This window comes from Euleptes europaea, chromosome 4 (assembly GCF_029931775.1).
Source record: "Euleptes europaea isolate rEulEur1 chromosome 4, rEulEur1.hap1, whole genome shotgun sequence".
Taxonomy (NCBI): Eukaryota; Metazoa; Chordata; class Lepidosauria; order Squamata; family Sphaerodactylidae; genus Euleptes; species Euleptes europaea.
In genome coordinates, this window is record NC_079315.1 from 88,029,851 (window position 1) to 88,050,531 (window position 20,681).

Here is a 20,681-nt window from a genome sequence, read left to right on the forward strand (position 1 = left end):
CTGGCCTATGTTGAAAATGTTGCAAAGCCAGGGGCACTTTTTATCATTGCTGGTGGACTTATAAATCAGTCCAGAAATTCTGGAAGAAAATACACAAGAACATAGAAGGCATTCTCGGTTACAAATTTATATATGACCCTAAACTATACCTACTGAATAAAACTCCAGACAGCATCCACAAGGACCAACAAGACATGTTAAAATACTTAGTTACAGCCGCAAGGATCGTTCTAGCATCGCTATGGAAAACTAATAGAATTCCACAAATCAAGACTTGGATTGATAAAGCATACGAATATATCACAATGGCACAATTAACTGAAACACTACAGAAAGAAACTCAAAAACAAAATAGAGATAAATGGAAATCCTTCTACGAATATATTAAAACCAAAAAATGATAACAAAACCTTATAAGACAGCAGATTCATAATGGAGATCGAATATAACCTATCAACAAGTTAATGTATTATTACAACCTATCAGGGGGCAGTATTAGATATACCAACGTTGTATAACATTAATACACGTATTTATATCTATCTATCTATCTATCTATCTATATATATATCTATATATCTATATATATATATATATCTTTTCTTTTTTAAAAATTTTATTCCCCTGCCCCTTTTTCCTTCTGTATCCCATTTTCTATTAAAAACCAATAAAAATATTTATTAAAAAAAAAATCCTTTCGAACCCTTCTTTTCTGTACTGTAATTTCCTGTGCAGCTTGACCACAAATTGAGTGTTTCTTCTGGGTTTTTGCCTTTAAATAGCTATGAAAGTTATACCTGCAGCATAAGATCCCGGTCTTTAGTTGCTGTGGCTATTAGGCAAAATACAACAATGAGTTCTTTGTCACAATTTGTGTGCTTCACACTAATGGGATCTTGAGCATGTACAGAGTATTGTCAGGCTTTGAGAAATAAACTAGAAAAGATCTGTCGATGCTTGATCTACCCATCCCGACAGTCATATCTCAGGTAGAAGAAGAAGGTTGGTTTTTATATGCCGACTTTCTCTACCACTTAAGAAAAAATCAAACCGGCTTACAATCACCTTCCCCTCCCTACAACAGACACCCTGTGAGGCTGAGAGAGTATAACTTGCCCAAGGTCATCCAGCTGGCTTCGTGTGGAGGAGTGGGGAAACAAATCCAGTTCACAAGATTAGCCTCCGCCACTCATGTGGAGGAGTGGGGAATCAAACCTGGTTCTCCAGATAAGACTCCACCGCTCCAAACCACCGCTCTTATCCACTACACCACACTGGCTCTCCATTTAGGAAGAGAAGTGCATTCCCTCCCAGCTCTTCTTCACTCACTACATTAGAAACCTTGTGAAAGACTTCTCTGTTACAAAATCACACAATAGGCTGTAGCCCCCCCCCCCCCCCACACACACACAAAGAGGGATCCCTCAGTCTGTGGCCCTTTGCCATCTTCACTCTTGGCCATGACTGACAGTTTCTTTGGTGACCGATTCAAAATTTGCACTATGTTACATAAGACCAGAAGATGGTAATTAGTCCAAGAGGAGGCCTTCATGAGAAGAGAGGACAGGGCCTCTTCTGTGTGTGTTTCCCCCATGACCAAAGGCACTTTGCAAGATTAAGAAAGAAGAAGCAAATTGTAGCCTTGTTACTCTGCTTTGGCTGAAGCACATATGGTTTACATCCATTTCACACTGTAAGGCAAGGACACCGTTTGTTCACTTCCCTCTTCTCAGGGGCAAGGTGTTCCATCTGGGCTTGCAACAGCATGTCACAGAGAATTCACATCCACTCTTCACCAAAGACAGATTTTTTTTAGCTCATTTTAAGTTGATGGTGATATTCTGTATAGGGTTGAGATCCCATGAGTATGATAGCACAAAGGTTCGCTTGAACTCCAGTTACAATATAAGCAACCTGTTCTTGTTAGAACCCTTGGGAAGTGTTCCAGTTAATTGGATCTATTTAGTTTCTAACTAAAGTCCGTCTCTCACAAATGTGTTGAATTTTTTTCCCCTTTAGGGAAGTGTTCTGCTGCTGCCCTGGATGTACTTGCCAATGTATTCCGTGATGAATTGCTGCCACACATTTTGCCCCTTCTGAAAGAATTGCTTTTTCATCCAGAATGGGTGGTCAAAGAATCAGGCATCCTAGTTCTAGGAGCAATTGCTGAAGGTAAGCCAAAGTTTGGGTTGCAAAGCTAGAGTTTTATAATCTCAGACATGCCTGTTTTTATTTGTGGTTGCCACTGTAAACCTTCTAGTTGAATCCATAAGATGTATTCCTGTTTCCAAGCCAAGAATTTTATTCATGTATAATACTGCATTTATTTTTGTAAGAAACCCAAACAGCTTTACTAAACTGGCCTGACATTCCTATAAAGATAGTAGTGCATTACCTCCAGGCAAGGGCTGGTTAAACTGGGTTGGACTCAAAGATGTCTTTGTCGCGCTCCCCGGTCGCCGCCGTCCTTTTTGGGGTCTTCCCTGGAGGAAGGTCCGGCCGGAGGAGCCTCCTCGGCCTCAGACCAATCCGAGGGGGAATCTGAGCTTGTCTCCCCCTCGGAGGCAGCCAGGTTGCTTCAGGTCAGCTCAGCCCTACAACCACGCGCCACCACTCCTCCCCGGCCCGGGCTGCTCTCTGGCCTTATATTCCCTCCAGGCCAGAGAGGCCCCGCCCCTTCCTCCCCAAGTCCCGCCCCGGATATGCCCCCCCGGCGAGGTTCAGAGACAGCTGGGTTCGTCCCAGGCGGCTCTGGGAGGACCCCGCCCCGGGACACACACCCCCTCTTTGCGTTGTCTTGTCCGATGAGTCTACGTCGAACACTCTCGACATATAGTCAGCCGGTACGTGTTGGGAGCCTGGTCTGTGCCGTACTGTGAAAGAGAAGGGCAATAACGACACATACCACCGTAAAATTCGGGCATTATGGTCTTTCATCCGCTTAATCCATAATAGGGGAGCATGGTCGGTTACCAAGACGAAAGGGTTATTCTCGAGGTAGTACTGTAGAGACCCGACCGCCCATTTGACTGCCAGGGCTTCCTTCTCAACCGTGGCATAGTTGCGTTCGGCCGCCTGTAATTTCCGACTGAGGAACAGCACCGGGTGTTCGTGCCCATCTTTTTCTTGCATGAGCACCGCTCCTAGTCCCGTGTCGGATGCATCGGTGTGGAGAGAGAAGGGCCTGTCGAAGTCTGGATTTTTCAGTACCGGACTTCGGGATAAGGCCGTTCGCAAGTCATGAAATGCTGACAGGGCGGTGGTTGTCCATCTGATTTGGTTGGGGCATGTTTTCTTCAGACAATCAGTCAGAGGGCAGGCTCGTGTGGCAAAGTGGGGTACGAACTTACTGTAATACCCGGCGAGGCCTAAGAACCGCCGGAGTTGTTTCTTCGTCCGAGGGATTGGGGTTTTTTCTAGGGTCGTCACTTTCTCGGGGATGGGTCGTAGTACCCCTTGTCCTACAATGTAGCCGAGGTACTTGAGTTCCCGAAACCCCAGATGGCTTTTCGTGGGGTTGGCTCGAAGCCCAACTGCGTGGAGGGCGCGGCACACCGCCTCGAGATGCTGAAGGTGTGACTCCCAGTCAGGGCTGAAAACAATGATGTCATCAATATATGCGGTTGCGAAGCTTTGACACCGGACTAGAGCTTGATGAACCACTCGCTGAAATGTAGCGGCGGTTCCATGTAACCCAAACGGCATCATCGTAAACTGGTAAAGCCCTGAAGTCGTCGCAAAAGCTGTCTTCTCTTTGTCTGTTGCCCTCATGGGAATCTGCCAGTAGCCCTTCGTCAAGTCTAAAGCCGACAAGTACTGAGCCGACCCTAGTTGATTGATCAGGAGATCAGCTCGGGGCATGGGATAGGCGTCGAAAGCAGCTATCTGGTTCAGTGCTCTATAATCCACGCAAAAGCGTACACTCCCATCTGGTTTTGGTACTAAGACTATTGGGCTGCGCCATGCGCTCTTAGAGGGTTCAATTACTCCTAGTTGTAACATCTTAGTCACCTCTCGTTCTACCTCTTCCCACCTTCATCTGGGGACCGGCCGCCAGACAGACCTGGCCACGGCATCGGGTGGGGTCCGAATAGCATGTGAGACCCCTTCGATTCGCCCCGGTGTTGAAGAGAACGTTGTGGGTAAGCGTTGTAACATCTGCTGTAGTTGTTGTCTCTGCCGGGGGTCTAGAGCAGCATCTATCTGTGGCTCGTCTGGGCCGTGTTCGGTCTTACCCCATGGAAGATCTCCGTCCGATAGCTCTAATGGTTCTTCTCCCAACTGACACTCGACTTCCCCAGGGTTAGGGGTCAACCACACTTTAAGATCGTTAATATGGAGCCGTTTTCGCTGTCGGGTTTGAGTGCCGCACCGTACCTCGTACGAGCAGGGACCCAAGACTCGTACCACCTCATAGGGACCCTTCCATAATTCCTTCTCCCCCGGCCCGAACACTCGCCCCTTTACCAACACCTGCGTTCCTTCCCTTAATTGGCGGAGTCGAGTCCCCTGATCGTACCGCTCCTTCTGCTGGGCCTGTGCCTGGGCCATGTTTTGTGAGGCGATGGCCTGGGCCGTTGCCAACCTTTCCTTCAATTGCCGGACATACTCCCGGGCTTCCTGCCCGGGAGACCCCTCCGGGTCCTGCCCGACTACTTGCCCTTCTACCACTTGTAAGATACCACGGGGTTTGCGCCCATATAGCAATTCAAAGGGGGCATACCCCGTCGAGGCCTGAGGGGTTTCCCTAAGGGCGAATAATATCGGGTCGACGTACAAGTCCCACTGTCGGGGCCGATCCCCCGCTAGCTTGCGAAGCATGTTCTTTATTGTTTGATTTAGACGCTCTACCAACCCATCGTTCTGGGGGTGGGCTATGGCCGCAAATATTTGACGGATACCTAAAGTTTTACACAAGGCTTTGGTGATAGAGGCTGTAAAAGACGAACCTCTATCAGATACGATCTCTCGGGGCAACCCCACGTGAGCAAATAAATGGATTAGTGCTCGACACACCCCTGGCGCCTGCAGGGTACGCAACGGAATAGCCTCTGGATATCTGGTGGCGTAGTCAATTATGACTAACAGGTAACGGGATCCCCTCGGCGTACGCGGGAGAGGCCCTACAAAATCCATGGCGATCCGGTCAAAGGGTGACTGGATGTTGGCCAAGGGTTGGAGAGGGGCTCGCGGTGGGGGTCGCCCATCCCACCTTTGGCACCGTACGCAAGTTCTACAAAATTGTTTAACGTCTCTTGAAATTGCCGGCCAAAAAAACCTCCGTTGCAGTCGGGCGAGGGTGTTCTTGACCCCTTGGTGCCCTGCCCAGGCATGGTCATGACTCAATTCCAAGAACCGTTGCCTATACCCTTGGGGAACCAGGAGTTGGTGAACTCCTGCCTCGGTATTCTCGGGAATGCGGTACCACAGGCCCTGTATGCGCTGTATCTGAGGCCACCTATTGGCCCGGCGCTCGTCCACCACTTGCCCATCACTTACCGACACCATATCCCACAACTTGGCCAAGGAGGGATCTGTCCCTTGAGCCTGTCGGAACTCGGGGTCCGGCTCCCATTCCGACGTTGCACCCGTGCTGGTTGGTTGCTCCTCTGGGTTGATCATCTGACCCGCCGCTGTGGACGTTCCCGGGCGTTCACTGTCGTCTGCTTCTATCGCTAACCCTTCTTCCCCGTGGAACCTCCGACGGATCTCCCCTAGCACGGCTCCGAAGAACGGGGCATCCCGCCCGATAAGCAGGGGGTACGGCAGGTGGTCCACCTTTGCCGCTTCCATCTCATACGACTGGTTATTCCAAGTTACCCGGATCCGAACGACAGCATATTGCTCCACATGTTGATGGAAACAGGCCACTGTTGCCGCCCGGACTACCGGCAGGCATGACGGCACTAGCGTTGTCTTGACCATGGACACCGAAGACCCACTATCAACCAAGGCTCGGAGCTTTCGGCCTCCCAATTGGAGGGATACTAGCAAGGCTGCCGGGCGAGGCTGGGGCGCCTCCGCGTGCATTGCTTCTTCCCATCCCAAATCACACTCCATCATCGGACAGTCTCTGCGGTAATGACCCCACTGCCCACACGTGAAGCAAGGCCCCATTGTTTTTCCTTCTGGGCCTTTGCCTTCTTCTTTGGGTTGTATCCGACTACCTTCTGTGAGGGTTTGACTCGTGGGCGGAAGTACCCCGGCCGGACTCCACCTCGGCCTTGCTCCACCCATAGAGGGGATGCGTGGTGCCAGGCGGGCCCTCCCACCCCGCGGGTGGCCTTCGGGTCCCTTTACCCGCCAATCCGCCCTGCTATTCTCCCGAGGTGGTTCCCGATAGTCTACTGCCAGTACATTCTCAAGTAGGATCATGGCTGTTGGCAGGGTATTGGGCTTATGTACAGCAACCACTCACGGGCTTTGTGCGGTACCACGGCCAGGAGCTGTTCTAGCACCACCTGATCTGCTACTTCCTCACTTTCCTTCGTCTTGGGGCGTAGCCATCTGTAGGCCGCATATTTCAGTGCCGTCACAAAGGCCCTTGGCTGTTCCCCCTTTTTCCACTGCATTGTCCGGAATCTATAGCGATAGGTCTCGGGGGAGATGGCACATCGTTCTAGTATAGATGCCTTTAGGCAATCATACCGCTTACTGTCGTCTTTTGGAAGTGCTTTAAGTGCGGCTTGGGCGGGCCCTGTGAGGTATGGTCCTAGGATGATGGACCACTTTTCGTTTGGCCAGCCGGAAGCCTCGGCTGTCCGCTCGAAGGCCTCGAGGTACCCATCTATGTCGTCTTCGGGTCCTAGCTTCGATAGCTGCACGAAAGGTACCTTAGCTGGAGCTCCTGTTGCCTCCGGACCCGTGGACGGGGTAGTATTTTGACTGGACTCCAACACCTGACACATCTCCCGGAACATCACTGCTTGAGACTCCTGTTGTTGCTGTGTCATTTCCCGGACGAGACGCTGCTGGGCCTCTTGTTGTCTTTGCAGGATGTCTTGCATCATGCGCCCGTGGTGTTCTGTCAGCCATCGGCCAAACTGAGAGAAATCCCCCCCCTGGCTCGGGCCAGGTTCCGTGGGTTCCATCCCGGCTTCTATTGTGCCGCCGGTTGTTATGGTCAATACTGGTGGCCGGATAATTGGATGAGGCGGTCGCCAACCAGGGGCTGCCGGTAGGCGGGGTGGGGGTCTGGTTACGCTCGCGCCCCTGCCCGCATTCTCCACCACGTTGTCGCGCTCCCCGGTCGCCGCCGTCCTTTTTGGGGTCTCTGCCCTGGAGGAAGGTCCGGCTGGAGGAGCCTCCTCGGCCTCAGACCAATCCGAGGGGGAATCTGAGCTTGTTTCCCCGTCGGAGGCAGCCAGGTTGCTTCAGGTCAGCTCAGCCCTACAACCACGCGCACCACTCCTCCCCGGCCCGGGCTCCTCTCTGGCCTTATATTCCCTCCAGGCCAGAGAGGCCCCCGCCCCTTCCTCCCCAAGTCCTGCCCCGGATATGCCCATATAAGGGCCGCAAGAGGGTCACATGGCTGCCCCTGCAGCCGACGGCCCACTCGCTCCTGCCCCGCCCGCGCCCGCCCGCTCGTCAGCTGTTGAGCGGGCCGGGGCGTGGGCGCGCGCTCCGGTCTTGCCGCGGCTGGCGCGGCGGCTGGGCGTCCGTTTGTGGCGTCTTCGGGGTGACCTAGGGGAGAAAACAAAGCTGAACTGCGGCCGCCTTTCCTGCCGTCGTCGGGGTGGATCTCCCTGCCCGCATCCCTCTTTTCGCCGGGGGTGAGTGTTGCCCCCCCGGCGAGGTTCAGAGACAGCTGGGTTCGTCCCGGGCGGCTCTGGGAGGACCCCGCCCCGGGACAGTCTTCAACCAAGAAATTTCTTCTGTGCTTGTGTGGATGGGGGAATCTGTGATTTCTGTAGATGCCCCACTCAAGTTTCATCTTCCTGCACTGTTTCTGAAGATACCCAACAAGCAAGAGAAGCTTTTTTGGGGGCAGTATGGATGGAGGGGAGCTTTAGAAGAAAGGAGCAGGTAAGAAGGATGCAGTCCTTGAACAAAACCTTCCCTGCAGTATTTTGGGATCCAACCCATCATTGCTGTTTTCTCATTGAAGTGCATCGGCTTCTCTCCACAGACACTCCCCCCCCCCCCCCGTACTGGGGTCATATGAAAGTTGTGTTTCAAGTAGTCCTGAGAATATTTAAAATTGTCGCCTAACTTCTGTGTTTTATAATTTCAAAGCAAATTTTCCTCCAAATCAGAATTAGTTAGGTTGATTAGATTGCTGATAAAGTATGTAATGGTCTCTTAGCTAGAAAAGAGTGTGCCTAGAAATATCATCTCCATGCGCAGCTAAAAGTTGATCTCCTTTTAAATTTTACATTTCATGCAGAATCTCTTGATGCTGAAAAGAATGGCCAAGTATAGATATTGTAAATGTTAGGAAGATGTATCAAAAATTTTATGAGGCAAGGGAGCTTTCCATGCACTGTTCAACTTAGATTTTGCTATCTATGGAATGTTGTTCATTTTTGTGTATGAGAAGTAGTTTCAGGAAGGTAAAAAATGCTGTAACTTTGAACTTTCAGCTTTGAAGAATGCTATGGGGGGCTTCAGATTCTGGCATTGTCCTGTAAAGATGTTATACATTCCATTGATTCTCTTGCACTATCCAATTTTGGTGCACTTTTTTTGTAATCTTACATAAGTAAGCAGGGCAGAAATGCTGTAAAATAAATGTATCTTTCAGATCTTAGATATAGAGGCTCTCTGGGAACATTTATCTGTTATAAAAAATAAAATGCTAAATGAGTTTTTCTCTTTTAGTATTAGTCTACTTACATTCTACATTATGATGGAGGGTTCTGTAGTTTCACAGGTGCTCATCAACCATGTTTTGGTTATGGATCAAGGGACATGTAAAAGAAAAATACATTTTTTCCCTTCATTGAAAAGAACACTGATTTGGACATTAGTACTAATTTATATCATTTAGGCAGGTTGGTTCTTAGATTGGTAGAGGCTCTCCTGGGTTTTATGAATAGATGCAGTTGTAAGGTCTGACTTGGATCCAGTATATTTGAATTCATTTGCCCTTTATGAAACGACGAGGAGAATTGCATTCTGTCTCTTCTCCTGTGCTGTAATCATAGTAGGAAGAAAAGACCTGTATAAAGAAAATTGGGTTTGCTTTTGTTTGTTTTTAGTTTTTACAAAGTGGAGAATCCATACACGAGTATAGTCTTCATCAAGAGAAGGCCGAACAGTTCTGTTCAAATTACTTATTCCTCAGGCATCAGCTGTCTGGCATCTCTTAATCAAGTAACCTTACTTTCTCTGCTTGCAAGAGATTGCTATGTAGATGATTTGGAGTAAGGACTGTAGAAGTGGTTTGGTAAATGACAGTAAGAATGACCATATTTGAAATGGTGGTTGGGGTACAATGTGAGTACAGTTAAGTAGAAGCTGTAAAACGCAAGTGCAGTAGATTTAAATTGTCCTATAATTGAGAATAACTTGATTTATATCTTCGCACTGTTTGCCTAGTTCCTCCTCAATACCTTGTTCTGTGTATTGTGATGTGGGCAGTGGCAGCTCAACCACGGGTGCTGCCCCAGTCGCCACCCCTTGCTGCTGCCACCCAGGAGCTAGAGCGGCTGGCACTTCTTCCCTCTCAGCTCCCCAACCATCTTTAAATATGGCTGGGGGATAAGGAAGGGGCAGCTTTTGCTGCTGAATGGGATGTGGGTGGTGTGTTGTGTGGCAATGATGCTGCTTCCCCCCGAATCTGCCACCTTGCTGCAGAGCAAGCCATAGATGGTTGGATAGGATTTTTATTTAGCCACACAAAGGAAGATGGGGAAGAGAGCACTGAATATTCTCAATTAATACCAGGCTTATATCCACCTTTATCTGTAATCATTTTACTGTGACCACTGAAATTTGCATTTTCTCTCCTTGACTAGGGAACAGATTTAAAAATCACATTGTATATTGTTTTTGCAGCAGGTCCCAGAGTAGGTTTTCTGTAGGTATGGAATGGGAATTGAGCAGTGCCCTCCTTTTTTCTTTTAGCAAAGTACATATCAAAATGTATTATTATGGTTCATATAATGCCACACTTGCACAAGCTGAGAGACCCATGATGTACTTTTTCTCCATGTTGGCTTTGCAATTTCGTCTATGTGTGGAGGTGTGGTTCAGCAAGGCATTTCTAATTAGTGCCATCTTTTCACAGGTTGCATGCAGGGTATGATTCCATATCTTCCTGAGCTAATCCCTCACCTTATTCAGTGCCTCTCTGATAAAAAGGCTCTTGTGCGCTCCATTACTTGCTGGACTCTTAGCCGCTATGCACACTGGGTAGTCAGTCAACCCCCAGACACGTACTTGAAGCCATTAATGACTGAGTTGCTAAAGCGTATCCTTGATAGCAACAAGAGAGTCCAAGAAGCTGCCTGCAGGTAGGTCACAGCTGTAAAAATATTGATTGTACTCAGTGAAATCTCCAGACACAAGATTCTGCTTGTTAGTGAGCAGCTCTTCTTTAGGTAAACTTCCTTTTTTTAAGGGGTAGTTTTCTGTGTTTTTTGGGAGGAGTAATTGCATCTTGCCCTGACCTGGTTGGCCAGGCTAGCCTGATCTTGTCAGATCTCAGAAGCTAAGCAGGGTCAGCCCTGGTTAGTACTTGGATGGGAGACCACCAAGGAATACCAGGGTTGCTGTGCAGAGGAAGGCACTGGTAAATCACCTCTGTTAGTCTCTTGCCATGAAAACCCTAAAAAGGGGTCGCCATAAGTCGGCTGCGACTTGACAGCACTTTACACACACACAATTGCATCTTAAAAAGGTAAAGGTCCCCTGTGCAAGCACTGGGTCATTCCTGACCCATGGGGTGACGTCACATCCCGACATTTCCTAGGTGGACTTTGTTTACGGGGTGGTTTGCCAGTGCCTTCCCCAGTCATCTTCCCTTTACCCCCAGCAAGATGACTACTCATTTGACCGACCTCGGAAGGATGGAAGGCTGAGTCAACCTTGAGCCAGCTACCTAAAACCGACTTCCGTCGGGATCGAACTCAGGTCGTGAGCAGAGCTTTTGACTGCAGTACTGCAGCTTACCACTCTGTGCCACGGGGCAGATACTAACCATTTCTTCAAAGGACTTGATAGTTTGTCTACAGGAAAATGTGTGTTCTCTTTCCATCTGTAGATTGAACATTTTTATTTTTATTTTCAGTGCCTTTGCTACTCTAGAAGAGGAGGCTTGTACAGAACTTGTTCCTTATCTTGCTTATATACTTGATACTCTGGTTTTTGCTTTTAGTAAATACCAGCATAAGAATCTGCTCATTCTTTACGATGCCATAGGAACTTTAGCAGATTCTGTAGGCCATCATCTAAACAAACCAGTAAGTATTGCTTCCTTTTTGTTAAGATAAAACCGTTCACGCTTCTGCAGCAAACTAAAATGTAAAATGTTACTTCTTTTAGTGCTTTGAGAGAAACCACATTTCAACATAGTTTAGCTTCATCTCTTTCACTCCAAACTTCAGGTTTGCTTCACTCATCCTGGAAAACTTTCTCAACAAATATTCAGCTCTTTGAATTTTGTTTGGTTTGTGCTAATATGAGGATTTTTATTACAAAGTCATTGGTGCAGTCTTCAACTTTAAATACTGTGTAACTGAAGCCAAATAACAGTATTTAGCTATATCCCACCCACGCACTCCAAGTTCATATGTACATTGACTTGGATTGGATCTAGGAATACAGTTTGGGAAATGGATCATTGCTGACTTCCTCCTTCCTACTTGCAGCCCTTCTGCTTCTCTCAGGCCTGTTTGAGAGAGGGGCAGTTTCTGACAATTTATCCCAGCCCTTAGTTGCAGTTTTTAGGGGAGTTTAGGAAGGCTACAGTGGGAAGGAAGAATTGGTAAAGACCCCTTCTGTGGACTGCTCCATTTGCAATTCTTTTAATCCACACCATTGTCTCTTCCAAGGTTTGTATTGCATAAAGTAGGACCCTGTTATTATGGGGTGGGGGGCTGGGTAGGCTGAGGCTAGCATGGGGTTGTGCCTTGCCTGAGGCAACCTAGTATGTTCTTAGCAGAAGGAAGGTTTGAAACAGAGGCTTCCAGTTTGTGCTCACTAGTATACTACACCAGGCTTCCATTGACTGCACATACCATCCAGAATCCCAACGACTGTGATAGTAGCCTTGATGGCCCAAACAGCCGCTCCCTGTCTACCAAACTGTTTTTGAGTGGCCATGCTGTGAGACAGATGGTTACTGAAACTGCAGGGAATTGTGTTGTGGCCTGGGGCAGGGCTGTGCAACAGAACAGTTCTGTTGGACCTAGTGCAGATGACTGGTGGAAGACTGAAGTAGCTCTTTGGAGCCTGACTATGTCAGTGGACATAGAAGCTGATAAACCACAGGTTACTTCCTTTGAGCACTTAAGGAGAGTCTGAAGCTCTCCTTAAGTGTTCAAATAAACTTTTATTTCTTTAAAAGAAATAAAATTTCTTTATTTATTACTTTAAAAATAAAAGTAAAATACACTTTTATTTCTTTAAAATTCCTGTATAATGCCTTTCCACAAAAGTACCTGAAGAGGTTCACAGCAGTATAATCTACTAAAACAACCAATGTAACAATGCAGTTCCAAATTAAAATCAACTAGACCAGTTTCAAAAGTTAAGACTATCAGCAGCATAAAGTACAAAACTGATAATAACTAATGTAAGTATGCAACTAATAAGTGCATAGTATGAGCTAAAAGCAACACAACAAATGGAGAAAACAAATTCAAAAGTATTAAGCCAACTGAAATTTAAAAAATGACTTGTTCTGGTGCTAGAAGATAGTCAGTGATGGCACCAAGTACAAGGAAAAGAGCATAGTAGAGGGGGCAGACACTAAAAAGGCCCTGTCTTTTGTGGCCACCTGCCTCACATTAAAAGGCAGAGGAACATGAAGAAGGGTTAGAAATGATGAGCCCCCGATACAGGTAGCTGTTCTAGAAGTTGAACATTCATCTATTAGAAAGTAATTGTTGCTAATAGACTTCCACATTTATAATGCATATTATAAATGCATTATAAACATTTATAATGCATATTACACTGTTGGGTGTGTACTAATGCAAGGGATGAAAATATGACAATCAAAGAAACGTATTTTTGATTCATATATTTTAACGGGGATACTTTCCTGCATGCAGCAAGGCATGTCTGGTTAAACTTCGGTACTCCAACCCTTCCCCTTTGTAGAAGCACCTCAGGGGACTAACCAGATGTCCGTTAACTTTCCATGTACATTCATTTCCATGAAATATTTCTCCAGTAGCTTTGTATACTTTATATTGCATGAGAAAGAAGGTTCATGTATGTGTGTGGAGGAGGGGGGGCGTAGTAGCCTTTTCCCATCAGCTGTATACTATCAGACAGGCAAATTTCTGTGTGGGGAAGGCTTCAACCAGCACCTGGAAGATTCAGGCATACTCATTTGGCTCTTCCTTAAGGAATTGTGGATGCTGATTTTCAAAATAAGTGTTTTAAATACCTCTCTTATTACCAGCGGTTCTGAATCTCAACGGACATTATTCCATATTTCAGATGAATCAATGTCTGGGAGAGGTGAAGTTTTTATTTATTTTACAAAATGTATACCCTGCTGTTTGTCACTGGTGCATTATGAGTGCACAGCAAGGCAATGAGAAGTTATTTGTTTCAAGTTTTCCTGGATATGTGTAGTGCTATTGCCAGCAGCTAACTGCTCCTTGTGGCAAAGCAGTGCTCTGTCATTGTTCTGGAAACAACTCTGGCGGGTTGCCCAGGCGTGCAGAGTAATTACTGTAAATACCAGGTCAATCCAACTCCTAGTCATGCAGAGGAAAAATGGGAAAGAGGAGGATCTTCAAGACAAGAAATGGGACTGTTGTGTATATACAATAAAACATTTAAATGTAAAGATTATGAAAGATGCACATCTAAATACTGGTGGCTGTTGATGATATTAATGCTCTTTACAAACTACATACAATAATTTGTAAACCCTTTTACTGATGCCTTTCTGAGAATCTAATATGTGTTTAATGTATTTATATTTCATTATTGAGATTCATTAGCATGCCGTCATTGTGAGTAAACTGCATCTTTGGTCCACATGTCTTTCTTAGCATGTAGATGCTGATAGTGTTTGTTTGAAACCAAATTCCTTTTCTGCAGCTACATAACCTAATGTCCACTAAGAAACAGATGGAATTGAGCACAGAACGGTCTGGGAAAGATTTCCAGTGGCAAAATCTGACTTTAAAACCAAGGCAATTAAAATTGTGCTTCTTGGTGCCCCTTTAACCTTATTGGCTGATAATGTAAAATTATTTTGGAGTAATGTGCCCACAACTTCAAAAATATGGGTATTGTCAGGATTTATATTTCTGGAAGCCTGCTTTGTGCACAGAAGAATTGGGATAAATCTGTTGAATAAATTTGTAGGGGAATTATTATGATTTATCAGATTTGTAGTTCTCAAGTAATTGCACAAGTTTTCTTCACTGTTTATAGGAATATATTCAAATGCTTATGCCTCCACTGATCCAGAAATGGAACATGTTGAAGGATGAAGATAAGGATCTTTTCCCTTTATTAGAGGTAAGTGTTTCTGCATAGTAAGAATTCTGTAGTCCTTTTTGATACTTTGTTTGTTGCAGTTACCTGCAAAGGAATATGTAGAGATTAAGGCTGTACTCCTCTGCATACTTACTTGAGAGTAAGTCCCATTGAACTCAGTGGAATGTATTTCTGAGTTAATTGGGTTGTAGGAGCCTTCGCTGCAGTAGGATTCATGGCTGGAGTTTTGCCATTGGGCCTTAATATGCAAACTCATCACTCTGACCAACAGCGCAATCCCAAAGGAGGGGCAGTTGGTGTTAGGAGGCGCATGACCCCTGCACTGTTGATAGCGCTACTTGCACTGTGCAAACGGGCACTTATTCTGGCGTGGGGGGCAGCGCAGCAGCATGAGGCAGAAGCACCAGTGGAGCCTTGGCAGCAACATATCCCCAGCACCAGGGCTTGCGCTGGCGCCAAAGGGGGCATTCCCGGGGGTGGGGCTGACTTTAGTCAGCTCCCTGGGCTTTTTTTGCCTTGGGAACGCCCCCTTTTGCTGATGCAAACTTGCGCCTGCAAAAATAGTGGCACTGCCCCATGGAACTGTATGGAGCAGTTTCATGGGGCTTGGGGGAGAATTTATTTGAACTTTGCAACTGCACCACAGCAAGCTGCTCAGGAGGTGGCTTGGCTGCACCATCCCCGGGCAACCTGCAGCTTCCCCCCCCCCTTAGGATTGCTCTGCCTGTCACTGCATTGTTGTGAAGCTTTTTATAGGTATATAAAGTTAGCCTTTTAAAAAGAAAGTTATGTACCACGTGTGTGACTACTCATCGGGAAACCATATGTCCCAGCCCCAGAGTTGTTCTTACTAATGATATTAGAATACTTTTTGTGGAGGCCATTTAATACAGGTAAACTTCTAGTCTAGTGGGTAATTGTTATACCCAGATGCAGCTAATTCCCCCCCCCCAAAAAAGAAAATGGATTAGGCTATTATCCACCATCTCTTTGGAGGGGAAAGTTATCCATGTTCATTTTCTATATTGCTGGGTTGTTGTTTTTTGCCTGTAGCATTTCAAAATGAATACTTCATTCAATGGCCTAGAAACGTGCTTAGAACAGCATTCGCATTCCACTTCAGTGTAATGTTTGATGAGAGTGAGTAGAAGAGGTGTCAATTTCAGTGTTAACCTTCTTTATTTCAGTGCCTGTCTTCGGTTGCCACTGCCTTGCAATCTGGCTTCCTTCCATACTGTGAACCTGTGTACCAGCGCTGCGTAAACCTGGTACAGAAGACTCTTGCACAAGCCATGGTATTTTTTCTGTTGTTATTCTTTAAACCATGAAGCCATTAACCCCCAGTTCAGTTTGTCAGTGTTAGTAAACTGAAGAGAGAGAATGTTCTTCACTCAGTTAGCAAAAAAATAAGGGTTGTGTGTGACATAATTAAGCCTCTTATGCATTGTTTTTTTATTGCAGTTGCACAATGCTCAACCAGACCAGTATGAGGCTCCAGATAAAGACTTCATGATTGTGGCTCTTGATTTACTTAGTGGTTTAGCAGAAGGACTCGGAGGCAACATTGAGCAGCTAGTGGCTCGGAGCAATATCCTGACATTAATGTACCAGTGCATGCAGGTAAGTCAGATTGCTTTTTTTTTCTTTCCCACTTTCTAAATAAGACCTTATAAAGGGAAATCAATTGGCTGCCATTTTTCTCTTCTAGGATAAAATGCCCGAGGTGCGACAGAGTTCTTTTGCATTGCTAGGTGATCTGACAAAGGCGTGTTTTCAACATGTGAAGCCTTGCATTGGTATGTTACTAAAAATAGCATTGCCATTGTTACCAAGTATGGAAGAGACTATAGACTCTGTTGTGTATATCGGCATGTTCTGTGAGAGTAGTGCGCACTAAGGTGCCTGGAAATAATAATATTTGGCATTTATGGTGCTTCCTGAATATTACCTTGTTATCCTTACAACTTGTAAAGATATGCCAATATTAAGATATGCCAGTATTATTTCTCCTGTACCGGGGTAGGGGTGGGTGCTGACACTGAAAGAAAGAGGCTTGCCTAAGACCACCTAGTGCGTATATGGCACAAGTGAGATTTGAACTAAGGACTTCTCCTATCACAGCTGTTATGGATGCACCAGCTTTAGTTTTTCAGTATTTGCCTTTATGCAAGGATTTGTATTTTTCCTACAAAGTTTATGTAGGTGAAAGACACTATAATAACATCCAAAGAGGAGAATGCTTTGCTAACCTTGCTAAGTCAAGGTATGAACCAGAAAGTGAGCTATCTCTTTGAATCATTTCAAGAAATTTTCATTATTGGTTATTGCCTACCTTTGGCTTTCCCTGTGCACATTTGAGGTCAGCCAATCACATTAGAGTTGTATGGACTTTGTTAAACTGCAATCTTTTAAGCTCACTATTTTTTCATGCATAAAGTAGTTATATTAGATCTTTTTTTATATGAAAGTTTTTCTCCCTGTTATGAGAATGGAACAGGCCTCTGTATCAAACATTTGCCTTGTATCTTCTCTTATTTCCCCTGTAGAAGATAACACATGACATGGGGCTGTGGTGGATTCTTGATTCCAGGATCCTCCTTTTCTCTTGCAGTCCAAGTATGCATAGTATATTATCGAAGGCTTTCACGGTCAGAGTTCATCAGTTCTTGTAGGTTATCCGGGCTGTGTGACCATGGTCTTGGTATTTTCTTTCCTGACGTTTCGCCAGCAGCTGTGGCAGGCATCTTCAGAGGAGTAACACTGAAGGACAGTGTCTCTCAGTGTCAAAGTGTGTTGGAAGAGTAATATATATAGTCAGAAGGGGGTTGGGTTTGAGTTGAGTCATTGTCCTGCAAAAGAATCAAAGGTAATGCCAGGAAACGTCAGGAAAGAAAATACCAAGACCACGGTCACACAGCCCGGATAACCTATAAGTATGTTTAGGGATCTCCCACACTGGCTCGTGCCAGCTGAAGTACTTCTCAGAAGTTTAGGGTGCAGGACAGTGGTACTGGTTTGAATTGCCATAGTTCAGACAATGTGGCTTTGGGCTTTCAACCCTTCAGGGAAAGGGCGATTAACAAAAGACCTTTTACCATTTTTCTTCAGTCTACTGGACCGTAATGACAGACTCCTGAAATCTTAATTTCCATCCACCAGTTTAGTTCTTTGTTGCTTTCATAGCACAAAACAGCTTTCCTAGGTGTATGAAGAGATTCCTTCCATGATCTAGTTTTTGTTGTAAAATATTAAAACATATGAGCTTTATGGTGTAAATTCCTATTGCTAGGTAAAAAAAAGAAAAGAAAAGCCTTAGCACTCTTAATGCTCATATAATCCCTTTTAGATAAATGGCAGAACTCAGGCATGTTCAGTAGCTGCTTATGCCTTGCCTTTGTCTCAGACCTCATGTAATTCAATTGGGTAAGGGGTATTCAAGTAATAAAAATGTAGCCACTCTCATTGATGTGAAGCTGAGGATAAGCATGTGCGAAGGTCTGGCATGGGAGAACACTAATGGCATAGCTTAACTTTGTGTTTTTTCCTCCAGCGGATTTCATGCCAATTTTGGGAACCAACCTAAATCCTGAGTTCATTTCTGTGTGTAACAATGCCACCTGGGCCATTGGAGAAATTTCTATTCAGATGGGTAAGGTTTGCATTTTTCAGGGCTCATTTGAGTTCTGCATTGTATAGACTGCTTTTCTGTCTTGCTGCCAGTAATAAAATTCTGGCATTAGGTTGTGCTAATGTGCCCATTAGGAAAGCATGTCTTCCATTTATTTTTTTTAATGGACTGTTTGTGTGTTGTCTCTTTCTAGGTATAGAGATGCAGCTTTATATTCCTATGGTCTTGCACCAGCTTGTAGAAATCATTAACAGACCCAACACACCAAAGACTTTGTTAGAAAACACAGGTACCCTACAACTGAACTGTTTGCAGTGAATTAAATTATGCAGATGTCTGCTTTTAAACCAGATTATTCAGAGAGCTGTAGGGAAACTGCATCAGAATTGTTTTAAAGCAAAAGCAGCTCAATGTTTTTACAAGCCTCAGTCTTGCATTTAACTGCCTTTGATAAACAGGTTCTAGCGTGGGTGTGGTGGGGTGGTTTTTATTTTTGCAATATTTTATAAATTAAGAGCTTTATTAGAGCTGTTAGTTCATTTGCTAAACATAGTTAAATGATTTCAAAAATAGTTTAACATATACTGAAGAGCTATGTAATATTTGAAGTCCTTTGTGTATTCTCTAAAATTAGCTAATCGTCCAGTGCCTCATAACTTTAATGGGCAACCAGATGAATGTAAATAGATAGGATTTCCCCCCCATAAATCATCTGATTCTGAACACTTTCTGTCCTATTGAATTTAAATCAGCTAGCCAGATATAAAGTATATAAAGCTTTTAAAGGAGGCCTTTCATAATGGCACGTAGGTTTTGAATTGAAAGAGCCCTAAAATGGAGTTTGAGGCTTATCCGGCATTTGTAAAAGCATGTCCTGGTTTTAAAGAACACCTTCCATATTCTGGGAGAAAATACCATCATTAGCAATCTGTGTCTCCACTTTAATCTGATACCAGTGATACCAAGCCCACAGATATTGGTTGTAGTCATATTCTGTGGTTTTAACCATAGATGGTTTGGCATAGAGAAAGAGGTGGCATTGGCAGAATACGTTCAATGCATGTTGGTTAAGTAGGAGAAAATACAAAGACTTCAGAATTACATTTTACTTCTATATGGAAGGGGAGCTTTTAGAAAAACTACATGGAAGCTTGGTACATTGTAGTTATCGCACTCTTCACAGAAAGTTTGCAAACCCTTGTATTTTGTGGAGCAACTTAAAGAGATCTCTTCAACAAGATCAGGGAAAGAAACCTTTTAATAGTTTTTAGTGCATTACTTGTAGTGATTGCCTGTTGTACACTGTAGAAATTAAGACTTCAGAGCCCCCCCCCCATTATTTTTAAATAGTGTATATAAATACTTGGAGAGTTTAATTCTACAAATAAATGTTGAATGTGTTGTATTTCAGGTTTGTTGTGGGATATTAAACATACTTTGGGATCAGTTACATTTGCAGTTACTAGATTTACACACATTGAGAATTCAGTCTCGGCATTTTTCTGGCATCGTGATGCTTTTCCTAATTGGTTCATCATGTATTATTGCTCATGATTTGCACTCCCTTAGAATACCTGCCAAAAGCAAGCAGGACAGTCCAAACTTAACTCTCTATTTTCATAAATATTTGTATTGTGGGGATTGCAATAGATTTCATTAAATTTTGGCATTTGGGCAAAATAAAGTCACATGTAAGCTTATATTTCTCATATCAAATCCTTTAGTTTCCTAGAGGTTTTTAAAAAAATACATTTTCCAGTGTTATATCCTACACCAAATCTTATAGTGGAAAGAGCATCATCTGCTTTATTGCATGTGTTCATGAGATTGTTCACAAATGCCTGTTTTGAAGTGTTGCATAATGTCTCTTAAGCGTAGGCTTCTCTGCTTCATATGAATCTGCTGGATTTTAGTATTCATGTAGTTTGCTTCAAATAATCCTTAAACATACCCACACTCTCCCTTTTTCTGAAGAATTTCTCTGTGAGTTGAGAGAACACCATTTAAAGTTCAAACAGGACCACTTTCCAGGCAGTGTCTCACACTAAGTAATACTTGTTAAGAGGGTTCTTATGTTCACACACATGTTATCATGCCCCCTTCATACTTATGCCTTGGAGATTTATCAAAATCATTGAAAAATCATTGATACCAACTATTGATATATTGTTGTTGTTTGTTACTGGAAAGCATAAGGGCATAGTCCTGTCTCCTGGTTTCTTTCCCCCCTACCCTTAAAAGAGTTTAAATAAATTCATTTGTTTCACAAGACGAAAATGATATTTTGCAGTGTTTACCTGGAAAAAAAATCTTTAGAAATTTCAGGCTGTGACATTTGAATTTTAAAATTAAAATTTGTACTTGAAGCTAAACATTAGGTATAGATACTATATAGCAGAGCTTTAATTCACAGTTACAGAAA

General features: G+C 44.5%; 1 protein-coding gene across 1 annotated transcript in view; it reads left to right on the forward strand.

Moving 5' to 3' along the window:
• Positions 1–20,681, forward strand: part of TNPO1 (transportin 1) — an 85,245-nt gene that overhangs the window by 56,618 nt on the left and 7,946 nt on the right. The window contains exons 12-20 of the mRNA XM_056847999.1: positions 2,020–2,172; positions 10,232–10,457; positions 11,234–11,405; positions 14,566–14,652; positions 15,819–15,926; positions 16,093–16,251; positions 16,340–16,427; positions 18,182–18,280; positions 18,453–18,548. Of these exons, the coding sequence (XP_056703977.1) occupies positions 2,020–2,172; positions 10,232–10,457; positions 11,234–11,405; positions 14,566–14,652; positions 15,819–15,926; positions 16,093–16,251; positions 16,340–16,427; positions 18,182–18,280; positions 18,453–18,548 (1,188 nt within the window). The remainder of the gene's footprint in view (positions 1–2,019; positions 2,173–10,231; positions 10,458–11,233; positions 11,406–14,565; positions 14,653–15,818; positions 15,927–16,092; positions 16,252–16,339; positions 16,428–18,181; positions 18,281–18,452; positions 18,549–20,681) is intronic.